The 13,446-nt window shown below is 41.0% G+C and overlaps 1 protein-coding gene across 1 annotated transcript; it reads right to left on the reverse strand.

Annotated features, from left to right (window-relative positions):
* Positions 1 to 1,110: 1,110 nt before the first annotated feature.
* NAA11 (N-alpha-acetyltransferase 11, NatA catalytic subunit) lies at positions 1,111 to 1,806 on the reverse strand. Its single transcript, XM_036257192.1, has one exon. It carries the CDS (start codon positions 1,801 to 1,803, stop codon positions 1,111 to 1,113), a length of 693 nt encoding a protein of 230 aa, XP_036113085.1. The 5' UTR covers positions 1,804 to 1,806.
* Positions 1,807 to 13,446: the final 11,640 nt, after the last annotated feature.

Consider the following 13,446-nt stretch of genomic DNA (forward strand, 5'->3'; position numbering starts at 1 on the left):
TTTTTTGAGAGAGAGAGAAACATCTATGTGAGAGAGAAACATTGATCGCTGCCTCCTGCAACCCCCTACTGAGGATGGAGCTGGCAACCCAGGCATGTGCCCTGACCAGAATCGAACTGGGACCTCTCAGTCCATGGGAGGATGCTCAATCCACTGAGCCACACTGGCCAGGCTATATATTTTTTTTAATAAGAATGGTAGTTAGATCTAGAACCTTGTTTGGATTAAAAATGAATTTTATACATATATAATATTCTTTTTGGCAAGAATATTTCATAGCTGTTACTGAGCACTTCCTATTTGATTAAGAGGCACATATTTGTCTCCCTTTTAGTGATGTTACACTTGATCAGTGACTTGAAATGTTGTCAGCCTGATCCATTATTAAAAAGGGCTCCATGCCCTGGCCGGTTTGGCTCAGCAGTTAGAGCATGAGCCTGCAGACCACAGAGACCCTGTTGGGTTCCTGCTAAGGGCACATACCTCAGATGCAGTTTGTCCCTGGCCCGGGGTTGGGGTCGTGTGGGTGGCAACCATTCAGTGTGTCTCTCTCACATCCATGGTTCTCTCTCTCTCTTCCTCCCTTTCTCCCTCCTGCTCTATCTGAAGATAAATGCTAAAGTGTCCTTAGATGAGGATAAAAAGAAAAGTGCTCCAACTTTCACCTAATAGAATTAGCCATAGATGACAGTTGGCTAGATATATTATTTCATCAAAAGTTGCAAAATTGTGATTTTATAATCCTATCATTATTTCTGTATTTATTAGTTATAATTCTATAAAATAGAAATTTCTTTCATCAACTACACAGTGCCCTGAAATACAGTTTATACCAAAATGGCAGATAAACAATTTTTTACTGAATTTAATCTACTTTCAGCATATGAGTTGGTGTCCTGTGAACTTTCATTAGTGAGCAATGAGTTCCCCCAAACCAATGTACATAAAAACCCTTCCCCTGGGATCACCAGGTAGTTTTCACTGTGAAAGTAGAAGAGCTGGGTGGGGGTGGGGGTAAGATAGGATGTAATTGGGCAGACTGAGGTATGGTGCAGGAATTTAGGGTAGGAAAGAACTGGGTCAAGGAGAGAGAGTACCTTAAAGCAGGCTCTAAATGGCAAAATCCGAGTCTTCTGGGCTGTCCTGGACATAGGTGCTCTCGGTGGACTCACTGGCTTCCTTGCTGTTGCCGCCACTACTGTCACTGGAGGGACTCTTCCTCTCCTGACCTGACTCTTCAGAACCCAGAAGTATGCTGCCTGGGGTCTCCTGGTTATCCCTGGGGCCGAGCACCGCAGGCCTGCCCTTCTTCAGCTCCAGCTGCCGTCTCAGCTCATCTGCCATCTGCGAGAGATCCCGCTTCATAGCATAGGCATCTTCCCCATCTGCATAGTATTTGGGTTCCACCTCACTAACCTGGAAGTTGAGAGTGTCAGAATACAGGTGCAGGGCGGCCCGGTTACTCTTCCTGACGTGCAGGGACACGTACTTGGCGCTAAAGTTCTCGATCATGGCCCGGGAGGCCTGGTCCATCAGCTTCTGGGCCAGGCCGAGGCGCCGGTGCGAACGCTTCACCGCCAGGGAGGTGATGTGTCCATGGGGGGCATCTTCTGGGTCCTCCTCCATTTTGGCCAGGATGTAGCCCACAATCTTCCCGTCCTCGTCCTCAGCGATGTAAGAGAGCTGGGGCCAGGACAGTCCATGGTAGAAATAGTATTTCATCTGGTAGTTCTCGGGCAGGCAGAGCAGGTTGCAGTGTTGCATGTTTATCAGGTCGTGCGGCCCAGCATTGCGGATGTTCATGATGGCGGCAGTGGAGCCGAAGCCGCTGGCGGTGAGCAGAGGGAGGCTGCGGCCAGGCGCACGGCACAGCACCCGTGCGCCTCTGTGGGTTGGTCCAGGGGCCCAGGCCACACGGCGGGTCGGCGTGGAGGCGGGAAGGCGTGGAGGCGTGGAGGCGGGAAGGCGGGAAGGCGGGAAGGCGGGAAGGCGGGAAGGCGGGATGGCCTGGCGGCGGAAGAGGCCGCGTTAAGAAGTGACTTCCGGAAGTGCGCCACCTAGTCCCAGTCCATGGGGCTTCCACTTCATTGTGCGTGCGCATGCGCAAGGCTGAGAGTAGGAGGGTGCAGTTCATGATGATCTCTGGTTTTAAATATAATGTTTGGTCCATTCCTGTCGTTCTTTTGTTTCAGTTTTAATTTTTTAATTTGGATACATCTGGATACATGTTCACAAAGCTGAATAAACCCCCCAAACCAGTATTCAGGTCAAGAACCTGAATATTGCTCACATCCCAGAAGCCCTCGCTCACGTCCCCTACCCCTCTGTCCTAAGGGTAACTAAGACCTAAACTAACAGTTTTTATGTCAATGGAATCATAGTGCATACATTCTTTTTGTGTCTTTTTCTTTGTTTGCTACTTGATATTTATTTCTGCTAACTCTGTGTTGTTAGGAATTCTTAAAACCCACTTGTTTGATATTCCATTGCCTAAAGATATCAGAGTTTGTTCATTTATTCTGCTGTTGATGGCCATGTGTATTATTTCCAATTGGGGAATAGTGGGAGTAGAGTACCTAAAGATTCTGGAACATGTTTTTTGTGGACTGCCAAGCAATTTCTCAAAGTGGTTACTCCCTGTTCTCATTAACATTTGGTATTTCCCCATCTTTTTCATTTTAGCGATGCTTGTGTGAGGGTGGTGATATTACATTGTGGCTTTATTTTGCAGTTCCCTGATAACTAATGAAACTGGACATCTTTTTTTTATTTATTTTTATTTTTTTGTTACAGATACTTTACCTTTTTTACCCCATTGGCACCCCCCTCCTCACCCCCACCGCGCCCCGTCCCCGGCTTAGTTGTCCAAGTCCATTGATCATGGACATCTTTTTTTACATGCTTATTAGCCATTGTATATTCTTTATTGTGAAGTGATAATACAAGTTTTTTGTTCATTTTTCTATTGGATTATGTGTCTTTTTCTCATTAATGTTTAAGATTTTTAAATATATATATTCTGGATGTTAGTTTTTTGATATATATATATGTGTGTGTGTATGTGTGTATATATGTGTATCTATACACACATATGTGTGTGTGTGTGTGTATAGGCATCCTATGCTATTGTTTGGTTTTTTTCACTTTCTTTTTTTTTTATCCTCACCTGAGGACATTTTTCCATTTTTGTTCAGACAGAGTGGGAGGGGGCCTGCCTCCCACATGACCCCAACCAGGGCCCCGGACAAACTGCAACCAAGGTATGTGCCCTTTAAGTCTTAGCAGGAACCGAACCCAGGTCTCTCTGGACCATGGCCAACCCTCTAATCGCTGAGTCAAACTGGCCAGGGCAATTTTTTCACTCTCTTATTGGTGACAATAAGACAATTATTGATAATAAGTAGGAATCTTAATATAGTACAGTTTTTCCAGCTTTAAAATTTCAGTTAGTGCTTTTTGTGTCCTGTTTAAGAAGTATTTGCTTATTCCAAGCTTAGAGACATTCTTCTATGTTTTCTTCTGAAAACTTTATTATTTTATATTTTATGTTTAGATATGTATTCCATTGGATTTTCTTCTTTTTGTATGTTTTAGATAGAGGCTCAGCTATTTTTTTTTTTTTTTTTTTTTTGCCTATATGGATATTCTATTCATCGAGCATCATTTATTGAAAAAAATTATTTTTTTCTTTCTTGTATCACATTGTTGCCTTTGTCATAAATCATAGTTGCATTTTTAGATATATTTTTTAAATTCTGTGCCATCTTGATAAAACAAGATTTAGGGTATTTTTTTTTTTTTTTTTAATTTTATCTTTCCCTTTATGCTCAAAATATGATAGTGTTAAAATCCAGGAGGTTTGGGGCTGATCCTTGTGTGGTTTCCATACTTTGGCAGACACCGAATCAAGCCCTCAGTAATGTGAGAGCATCATCTCAATAAGCTAGCAGCAACTATTACTCTGTCAAGTTCAGCGGCCCAAGTCAAATCCTGGGCATATTCACAGATGTGTGGTAGAGTTTGGACTCCATCCAGCTCTTGGGAAAGAACAGGGATAGAAACTGTTTTTGAGGAGACAATTAAGCAAAAGATGACCGGATACCAGAGGGTCTGGTGGGAGAAGTGGGGAAAGTGCAGGATACTATCTATCATTTTATCATTTGTGCTGTTTTGTTTATCTTTTTCATTCCATGGGCCATGAAAGTAGGAAGAAGATCCTTGGGCCCATACAGATTTAGGGAAAAGAGACATCCTATCAATCAGTATGTTTCATTTGTTCGTTTGATTCTTTTTAATCCTAAATCTGAGGCCTAATTGTAGAGTAGGACAACAACACAATAATTTTCATAGGCATCTAGTTGAGCCCAAAGGAGAAAATGGCAGTTTCTTTGGCTTCAATATGAGCCAAAACATTTCTATGCCTAAAGTTATTGGAAAGCAACACAATTTATAGCAGCTATATTATAAGGGAATTGTATGATATATAACAGATCATCACCAAATGCACAAATAAACATTTTTCTACCTAGTAAGTGCACAAATTCTCATTGTTTCCTTCATTGTCTATAATCATAAACAGCACCAAAGATTATAAATTCAGTCATGTGGGTAAGCAACAACAGATAGCAAAGAAAAATTTTCTACTTTCTCCTGTTACTGCATATTTCAAACCCACTTTTTTTCTGGGCAAAACGGCATATCTACATAAAACATGAATCAATAGTTTTGAAAAACAAATAGTTTTTAAAGTTAACATTGGGTTTAAAAAGTGGTCAGTGGCAGTAAGACTGGCCTGACACTTCCCTTGCACTGAAACAAGGGCAAATCTCTGGGTTTGGTTTAAGCCCAGCCTTCTCCACTTGAAGAGAAGTATAAAGTACAGTCAAACCTTGGTTCCCCAACATCTCCTATCTTGAACAGTTCTGTTCTTAACCAAGTTGTTCACAGAAAAAAATGTCTTGGTCTCTGAACAAAACTTGGTTCTAGACCTGAAACCTCTTTCATGTTGATACATCAACACAACAAGAAGTGTTTCTCAGTCCGCAAACAAAGGAGAGAATGCTAGTCTGTTTATGGCTAAACCTAGTTTAACATCACAGGAAATTGTGCTATAAATATTTTTGTGTGTTTTTTGCTGGGGGAATGGATGATTAGCAAAATTTAAAAACATAAAGAGGCCATCAAGAGTGCTAATGTTGCTAAGGGTGTGAGAGAAACAGTGGTCACAGGCAATTGAAAAGGCAGAAAAACTTGTTGATTTGGATAGAGGAAAAGCAGTTAGTTGGTGACAGCATTTCAGAAGCAGTGACTGGTGAAAAAGCAAAGATGCCCTAGGCTGACTTTCTGAAAAACTCCCCTGGAAAGAGTGCTGGAACTGACTTGTTTAAGGCTGGTAGGGAGTGGTTCGATAAATTTAAGAAAAGAAATGTTTGTTTATCAATTAAATAGTACATTAGACACGTACAACATATAAAGAAGGTTAAAATGGAGAATCCTTGGGGGTCTGGAGTGAATTAATTCCATTTAGGTTATTTCTAATGGGAAAATATGATTCAGTTTTCAAACAAATTGCCTCTCGAACAGCCTTCCTTAATAAATTAAGTTTGAGAACCAAGGTTCCACTGTAGCATATTCTGTTAGGTTAACGTCAGAAAGTGATTGTGTTGGTAGGAGTGCTATGACTGTGTGGAGAATAGCTATAGTCAGGGAGGAGCTTAAGACCACATGGATGGATCAGAATAGCAACTGAGTCAAGGAAGAATTGATTCATATTAAGCAATGGTCCAGTCTTTGTCTTTAGGAATCTGTTCACACCTAAAACACCTCCTTTTTCATCATAGCATAAAAATATACAGGTTTAGGATTACCAAGAAGACTTAATGCTGAGGTTCTTTAGCAGATTATTTAAAGAAGAAAAAAGCTTTTTTGGCTTTTTGGGGCAAAGGTCATAGCTCTGGGATGTTAGTTCTATTTGCATGCAATAGAAGTTTTGGGCTAGAAGCATATCCAATATGCTATGTAAACAATAGCTAGCTATATCCAAGAGGGTAGATATTTGTGAAATTTGCATGGGCCTTGAGCCTGGTTTTTGTCCTAGATGATGACCTCACTTCTGTTGGTATGAGAAGTAATGCTCTAGCTGATGAATCTGAAACAGGCATAACATGGTTTTTACAGTCTTTGTAGGAGGAAAGGTCTACACAGGCAGTAAGATTTTGGTATTTTGTCTTCCACTGAGGGTGTAGCTGACAGTTGGCCATCAAGTCTTGGATAGTGGCAAAGTTTCCAGTCCACAGATTTTTATCTAAATTCCTTTCCAAAGGTGGGAGAACAAAGTCTTCCATTACAGCCTCAAGGAATTTGGGTCAATATGCATTACAGATTTTTAAAAAGAAAGCAAAATAGAACAAAGATTCACTGCCATAAAATATTTACTAGTATGCAGGAAGCAGGATAGCAAGGGGACAGGGTTGGGAATGACAGAAAAAGAAAAAGAAGGTAACTCTGGATGATTTTTTAAATTGTGATGAGGAATTACTTGGAAGCATTTTCTTGAAGTGAGCAGATGATTTAGCATTAAAACTGATCCAAGAGGTGGGATGTAAGTAGTTATTGTATGGATCTTTGTGCCTATGAGAGAAGAGCCTGGGAAAACTTCAGGGAGACATTGTATTTGCCTTGATTCTTCAGAATTGGCTCAAATATCCTCTTTTCTGTGTAGTCTTTTTTGGCTCCCTGCTCCCTGGAAAAATGAACTACTTCCTTATTTGTGTGCTCCTCTCAATCATACTTATGTTATATGCATATCATTTACTTTATTCTTAATTTCTTTTTTGTTTCTTGAGGCTATGACCCTGTCTTATGAAAATAATTGCCTTTCTAGGGACTAGCAAATAGCACGCTGCATAGCCAGTCTTGAGTGAATACTTATATAACAAGTATGTAATTATAGGTATAAATATAGTAAGAGAGCCTAAGTAAATCCTTTGTGCAGTCCAAGTAAATTGTATGATTATAGTATATATTTTTGCGTAATGATAGCCATTATTATTACTTAAAGCAAGTAATGAGAAAAGATGATGCTACTTATGCTACATCACTTTCTATACTTACCATTATTTTCACTAACCAACAACATTATGGACCAAATGCTACAATGTCTAGGCTACTCAGAGATTTGCAGATCATTTTTATTATTAAAAGAAAAGTAAACTGAACATAATTTAGCAACCAGATTACACCTCTAAATTTCTCTTGTATGCCTTGGGAAGTGGGTTTGCCATTGTTGTAACTAAAGTTCATTTCTGGCCCTTCACCCACAATGTTTCTCAGGTTTACTTGCCAACTAGCCTCCAGGTAGATTAGGTCCATGGGAGCAGAGGGGTGGGTGACGTGAGGGAGGAAGGATGGGAGAAGCCAAGGCATTTCTCCCCTACTAGCCTATTCCTGGGTGGCATCTCCCTGCAGTGGCTGGTTTCCTCTGTGGGTTTAGCTCCCCTCTAGACAGCCTCTCCTGAGTTCTAGTTTTCCCACCAGGTGACTATTGCTTCTAGTCTCTGGCAATAAGACTTTTTCTCTTTGTCCCTGAGGCCCTAGAAGTGGTAGGGGCTTCTTGCAATTACTAATTTTTTTGGTTGCTTCACCATTCCCTGCTTGTCAGCTTTTGCGTCACTCATTATCTATGTATTAAACTCCCTTAAATTAACCTAGAGTGGTTTTCTGGCTGGTCCTTGTCTTATAGGAATTAGAGTAATTGACTGTTTTTAATGTAAATTTAAATTTTATATTTTCCCATTCCGACATACAGAACCTGAATACTCCAGTCACTAATGGATGATAATTAGGCAAAATATTCAGACACAGTCATGGATTCATTGTTTTCAGGTATGAGAAGGTAAGACCTCTTTACATTTATAGAATTCCTACTGGCAGAAGTACCAGAAACCTGTTTCCTCAGCTCCATGTCATCTCAATGTAAGTCTCCCAGCTTTCTCTAAGGGCCATTAGGAAGTCATCAGAAGTCACTGGTAGTTAGTATTGGGTAAGCAGCAATTTGCATGCAAGGTCATAAATGTTATAACATGCAAATAGATGTGGAAGTGAAGAGTGACAATAGAGAGGGAGTGATGACCAGAGACTATGCATCTGAAGAAAAGAGGTAGCTTTAAGAAGTCATGCTGGGCGTTGTGAGAAGAACCTTGACTTACATTCTTGATTCAGTCATTGATTTAGCTGTGATCTTGGGCAGGACATTTAACTTTTTTGGGCTTTGTTCTTTCCTCTAGAGAATGAAAACCTATATATCGACCTAGCTACTTGTTTTTTGTTTTTGTTTTTTAAATATGTTTTATTGATTTTTTAGAGAGAGAGATAGAAACATCGATGTGAAAAAGACATCGATGGGCTGCCTCCCACATGCCCCCTACCGGGGACCAAGCCTGCAACCCAGGCATGTGCCCTGACCTTGTTCCATGGGAGGATGCTCAATCCACTGAGCCACACTGGCCAAGCCCGAGCTACTTGGTTTTAAGCATGAAATGGGATAATGTATATGAAAGCTTTATGCAAAGTGTTAGTATTATTATCAAATGTTTTTGTTTGTTTGTTTGTTTTTTATGGAAGAGGTTACCTTGAAGCCCCAAACATGCTGACAGATAGATATACCTGATGAGAACAAAAATTTGGACAACGCAGAAGAAATGCAGCAGATGCAAAATAGCAGACATTATGAAGGGGTTTGAAATCATTAGATTAAACAAAGTAGTACTAGAATGAAGAAAAAAAAAAAGGCAAAATAAAGCAAAGAAACAATAGTCTCTAGCTTTTGAAAAGACACAATAGGGAAAAACTAACTTATCTCATTTTTTGATTTAAATCTTGTAATTTGTTCCATCGTTAGTTATAGCATCAGCCTTCTTTAAGACCATATTTTATTCCATGATCCTTTTGAAGCCTTGGATGCAACCAAATGCTGTTATCTACACTGTGAAGTAGTAAGTAGAGTGATTAAGTGAGACAAATATAACTACTTGAGAAATTAGTCTTAGAAATTTAGAGAGAATGTAGCATGCCAAACTCCTACAAAAATCGCTTTTGGTTTCCTGGTGTATGACTGATGGCCAACATTTATAAATGTTCCTTTGTGGTCTTCATGCTGCATAGTCTTGTCACTTTGAACATAGTTGACTTTATTATTATTATTTTTTTAATGTATATGCCAGAATTCAGCTGCTTAAAAAGTAAGTTCTTTCTCAAAATCAGGCAGCTAGTAAACTTTCTCAGTGATTGTCTATGGGGCAAATTCACTTTTATTTTTCTAATGTTTCTTTCAAAAACATTTTTAACCAGTGTGTTGAGTATAGTTTTAGTTGGGTTGAACCATATGACATCTTGAATCTTTTCTAGTTCTAAAATTCTGTAACAGTTAGTACAGCACAGATCCTTTTTCCTGCTGTTGGAGAGGGCTGGTGGTCGAAGAGGAGGGAGCTGATGTGGTGATATAATACTTAAATTTTAAGTTGGAATTCACAAAATGGAAGTCATTCCCTTTAACTGTTGTAACGTGTCAGGGAGATAACCAGAGACGCACAGTTGAATTTGTAAAGGAGCACTTCTTACACCAGCGGGTGGGGCAGGGTACAGCTTCCCCAGGTCCTCAGCACCAGATTCTTCTTGCTCATTTGATTTTAAAGACAGAAACCCCATCCCCCTTATGTCCCCTCCACCTCAGGGGACCAGTACAATAATGGATGTGACAGCTATTGCAGAAGTCAAAATTAGCATTATTCACTGGGCTCACAAGGACCTGCAAATACCGGGACTCAGAAATTGCAAATGCCTCCCAACACGTGGGGCAACTATAATCTTAGGAAAAATTCCTTTACTTCTAGGGGTAAATAACCTATTATTGGAAAAATATTGAGGAAAGTCCACTGATGATAAAAATGGAGTAATTTAGTCGCCTTAGCCAAGGGGCCCAGGTCATTCCCCACTGGTTTTCCTGACAAGTCAAATCATTGACTCAACTTACTTTTTATGAGGCCATTTATTAGACATGGCCCAAAGGTTAGGAGTAAACATAATATAGTGAGAGGGTTGGCAGTGGTGGATAATAGAGTTGTAAACCAATTTTCAGATTGTCGCCTGACAATTTTCAGTTCCCAGTTCCATTGGGGCCCAGGCCTATAAGGATTCCCCTGAACAGTCATAACCAGAAAAATCAAAGCCCCAATAAATGCAAGAGCTTATCTGGAGAGGCCTGAACCGTTCATTTTGCTTTTTCCCCCTCAGCTGGGAATGGTGCTGCCAGATCAGGATGCTGTTGGTGCAGGCAGGATGACAGTGTATAGTCCCTCCAGGCAGAAGTTAATCCCTGGTTGGTGAACTTCTTTACTCATATTGAGTCCCCAGGCTGGAAAAGGGTGCACAGGGTTTGAGGTGGGCATAGGCAGGACATCACAGACGTGCGTATGGACAGCTTTCTGGGCAGACTGCAGGGCCTGCAAGAACTGTAAGAGGGCGAGGGGGAGCAGAGTGGTCCAGTTTTCACCAGTTGCTAAAGTAATTTGGTTAAGATTTCCTTTAAGGTCCTGTTCATATACTCTACTTGCCCGGAACTCTGTGGGTGGTAAGCACAATTGAGCTTCCAATTTATATCTAAACCTTTAGAGATATCCTGTGATCTCTTTGCTATAAAGGTGAGGCCATTGTCTGATCCAAGGGTCAGGAGTAGCCTAAACTTGTTACTCCCTTTACTACATCCCAGATTGTTATCCCACCAGGGGCAAGCTCTCCCTCTCTCTTCCTGTAATATGTATTTCTCTTTCTTTTATCCTTTCTTATCTTTTTATTTCCTTTGCATAACCCTTTTTAACTTGCATAAACCCTCTGTGACTTTCCTAGTCCTTCCCCTGACATTAACCTGAGAGCTTGCTTAGTCCACCTGCTGACTGCACATCCCCCAGCTTTTCTTCTCCCTACTTAGACCTACACATGCCTGCTTCTCTCCACCTTCTCCCTTTCCCTGTGACCTTACTGGACATTGCCTGCCTCTCAGGAGTTCAGTAAGCTTGGTGTAACCTAAGTGGGTAGTCTGGTGCAGCTGGTTGACTAAAGTCTGACCTAGAGCCTCTGGGACTAACAACCTCCCATCAGGAAGTTTTCACCATCCATTGATTTTGTTTTTGGCTTGTTTCTGCTTGGCTAGGTCATTTTCTGACCTTGTGTATCTGAAGAGGCCCCTCTGGTTTTAGGTCTGCCTTCTAAGTTTTCTGGTCTGCAAAAGATTTTTCTTGCCCCATTGGAGAACCTGGATTAGGGCTACCGGTTCAGCCCGATGGGGTGAAGTTTCCCTATTCAAGGACTGTGACCAGATGACATGGTCCTGAGTTACTACTGCTGTCACAGCATACCTGATTTCTTCCTGGACATAGCTGTACCCGTCCGTGAACAATACCTAATCTGATGATGGCAATGGGACATCCTCGAGGTCTGGGTGGGCCGTCTGCACTGTGTCAGTTACCTCCAGGCAGTCCTATAGAGGTTTCTCCTAGTCATCATGCAGGAGGCAGGCTGGCAAGATTGATGGCCAACGTCTTGTGGAATTTAATGTGGGGCTGGCCTGGAGTGGCAGTAGCCACCAAGTGAACAATCACTGGAGAAGATCACGTCTGAGTAGGGGTTATGGGCACTCCAGCATGACCAGAAACGAATGACTCACGGTATTTTTCCCAAGGTCTATAGTCCTCTTTGAAGTCCAGGGGTAGGTTAGGGGCCCACTGGCTCGGTCAGGACTGAGTCTGCTGCACCAGTATCTATCAGGAAACTAACTAGTTTGTCCCCTATTTTCTTGTTATTCTTGGCTCCCGAGGGTTCAGTTGGAAGGAGCCCTGGCCCTGTCATTTTTCTAAGTTAAAGATTTTACTTTGTTCCTCTACACCTGACTTTGCCCTTGTCTTTTATATTCCTAATCAGGATCTAGGCCTGTCATCCTGACCCTTCCTAGGGTGATCCTTCCCCATGGGCCCTATTTCCCTTAAGGCTGCTACTACCACCTTTGCTATTTCAACCAATTGGGCCTTTAGGTCTAACAAGAAAACAAGGAAAGTCCACTGATGATAAAAATGGAGTCACTTGGTCACCTTAGCCATGAGGCCCAGGTCATAACCTTATAGCAAATAACTTAGAATTTTTACACTAAAATGGGGAAATTGGTGGATTATCTTTTTTCAGTGTTAATGATAATTCTTTGTAGTAAGTAATTTGCTATATTTTTCAAGCCAGAACAGTAACATATACACAGTACCACCCTGTTTACCCCTCTTTCTGTAGTTCCAGGGTTATAATTAATTTACAAAGTAGAACATCTTTAAAGTGTCCAGTAATTTAGGGATACATGGCGATCCTTGCTAGCTGATCATGAGAATTAAGCTTTGTGAAATCTGATTGAGCATCACTTTGATACAAGTGATGAAAATGCAGGCGACATGGATGTATCTATGCAAACTCTTATGACAAAATCTTGTTCCTGTCATAAATCTAGGTCTGATAATTTGCTTTAGTCATAGTAGTCCCCAAATTCAGAACTAGCTTTGGGGAAGTAGAACTGGGTTTGAAAAATTAGTGTGAAAACAGAGAATCGACTTGCCACTCAATATGTTATCAGGAAGATTCACAGTTCAGGTTTGACAGAGTTTCACAGAACCCTTGCTAAGGTAATTCCCCTGATTCACCATTCAGAGTGTGTAAGCAAAACAGCTCAATATTATGAAGGTAGTCTGTGGGTTTCAACTGGATAAATAATTCACCCACAATCATGTTGCCAGTTAAACTCTGCTTTATAATTCACTTTCGAATTAATCCAAGAAACGTGAAGCATATTAAAATTTTTTCTCTCCCCCAATTTTCCGCCTGCGTGTCTTCCTCTCTCCCGGATATTAGCACTTGGGTCTTCTCGCGGCTTCCTTCCCCAACACAGCCCAGATTGAACATGCAAAGCGTACAACGCGAAAGGAGAAAGATGACACCTGGGTCACGAGTTTCCTGGTTCACTTTGCTAATCTGCCTCAACTGCCATCACTAATTAGGGTGAAGAGATGAGAGCTACCAGGGCTCTTCCTGCTGTTGCTGTATTTAAATGCACTTGGAGAGCCACACATCATTTTTTTCTACTTGATGAATTTATTACTCAGTTTCTAATCTAGGAAGACAAGAGATTAACCTTGGAGAATTTGGGGGCTTATTTTTTTACAGGGTTATATACTCATAATGGTTAAATGTGTCTTCCATCATGAAAGAGTGTTTATAACATATATGCAGAGTTTAGAAAATAATAAACACTCATGTCCTCACAAGGAACCTAAGAAACAGGCTAACACTAATTCCTTTGAAGCCACTTTTATAACTCTCTCAAATATTTTTCTCCCCCAGAGGTAATCTCAGTCCTGA

This window comes from Molossus molossus, unplaced genomic scaffold (assembly GCF_014108415.1).
Source record: "Molossus molossus isolate mMolMol1 unplaced genomic scaffold, mMolMol1.p scaffold_m16_p_1, whole genome shotgun sequence".
NCBI lineage: Eukaryota > Metazoa > Chordata > Mammalia > Chiroptera > Molossidae > Molossus > Molossus molossus.

Coding starts and splice junctions, on each gene's coding strand:
- NAA11 (XM_036257192.1), bottom strand. CDS start 1,803: ATGAACATCCGCAATGCTGGGCCGCACGACCTGATAAACATGCAACAC.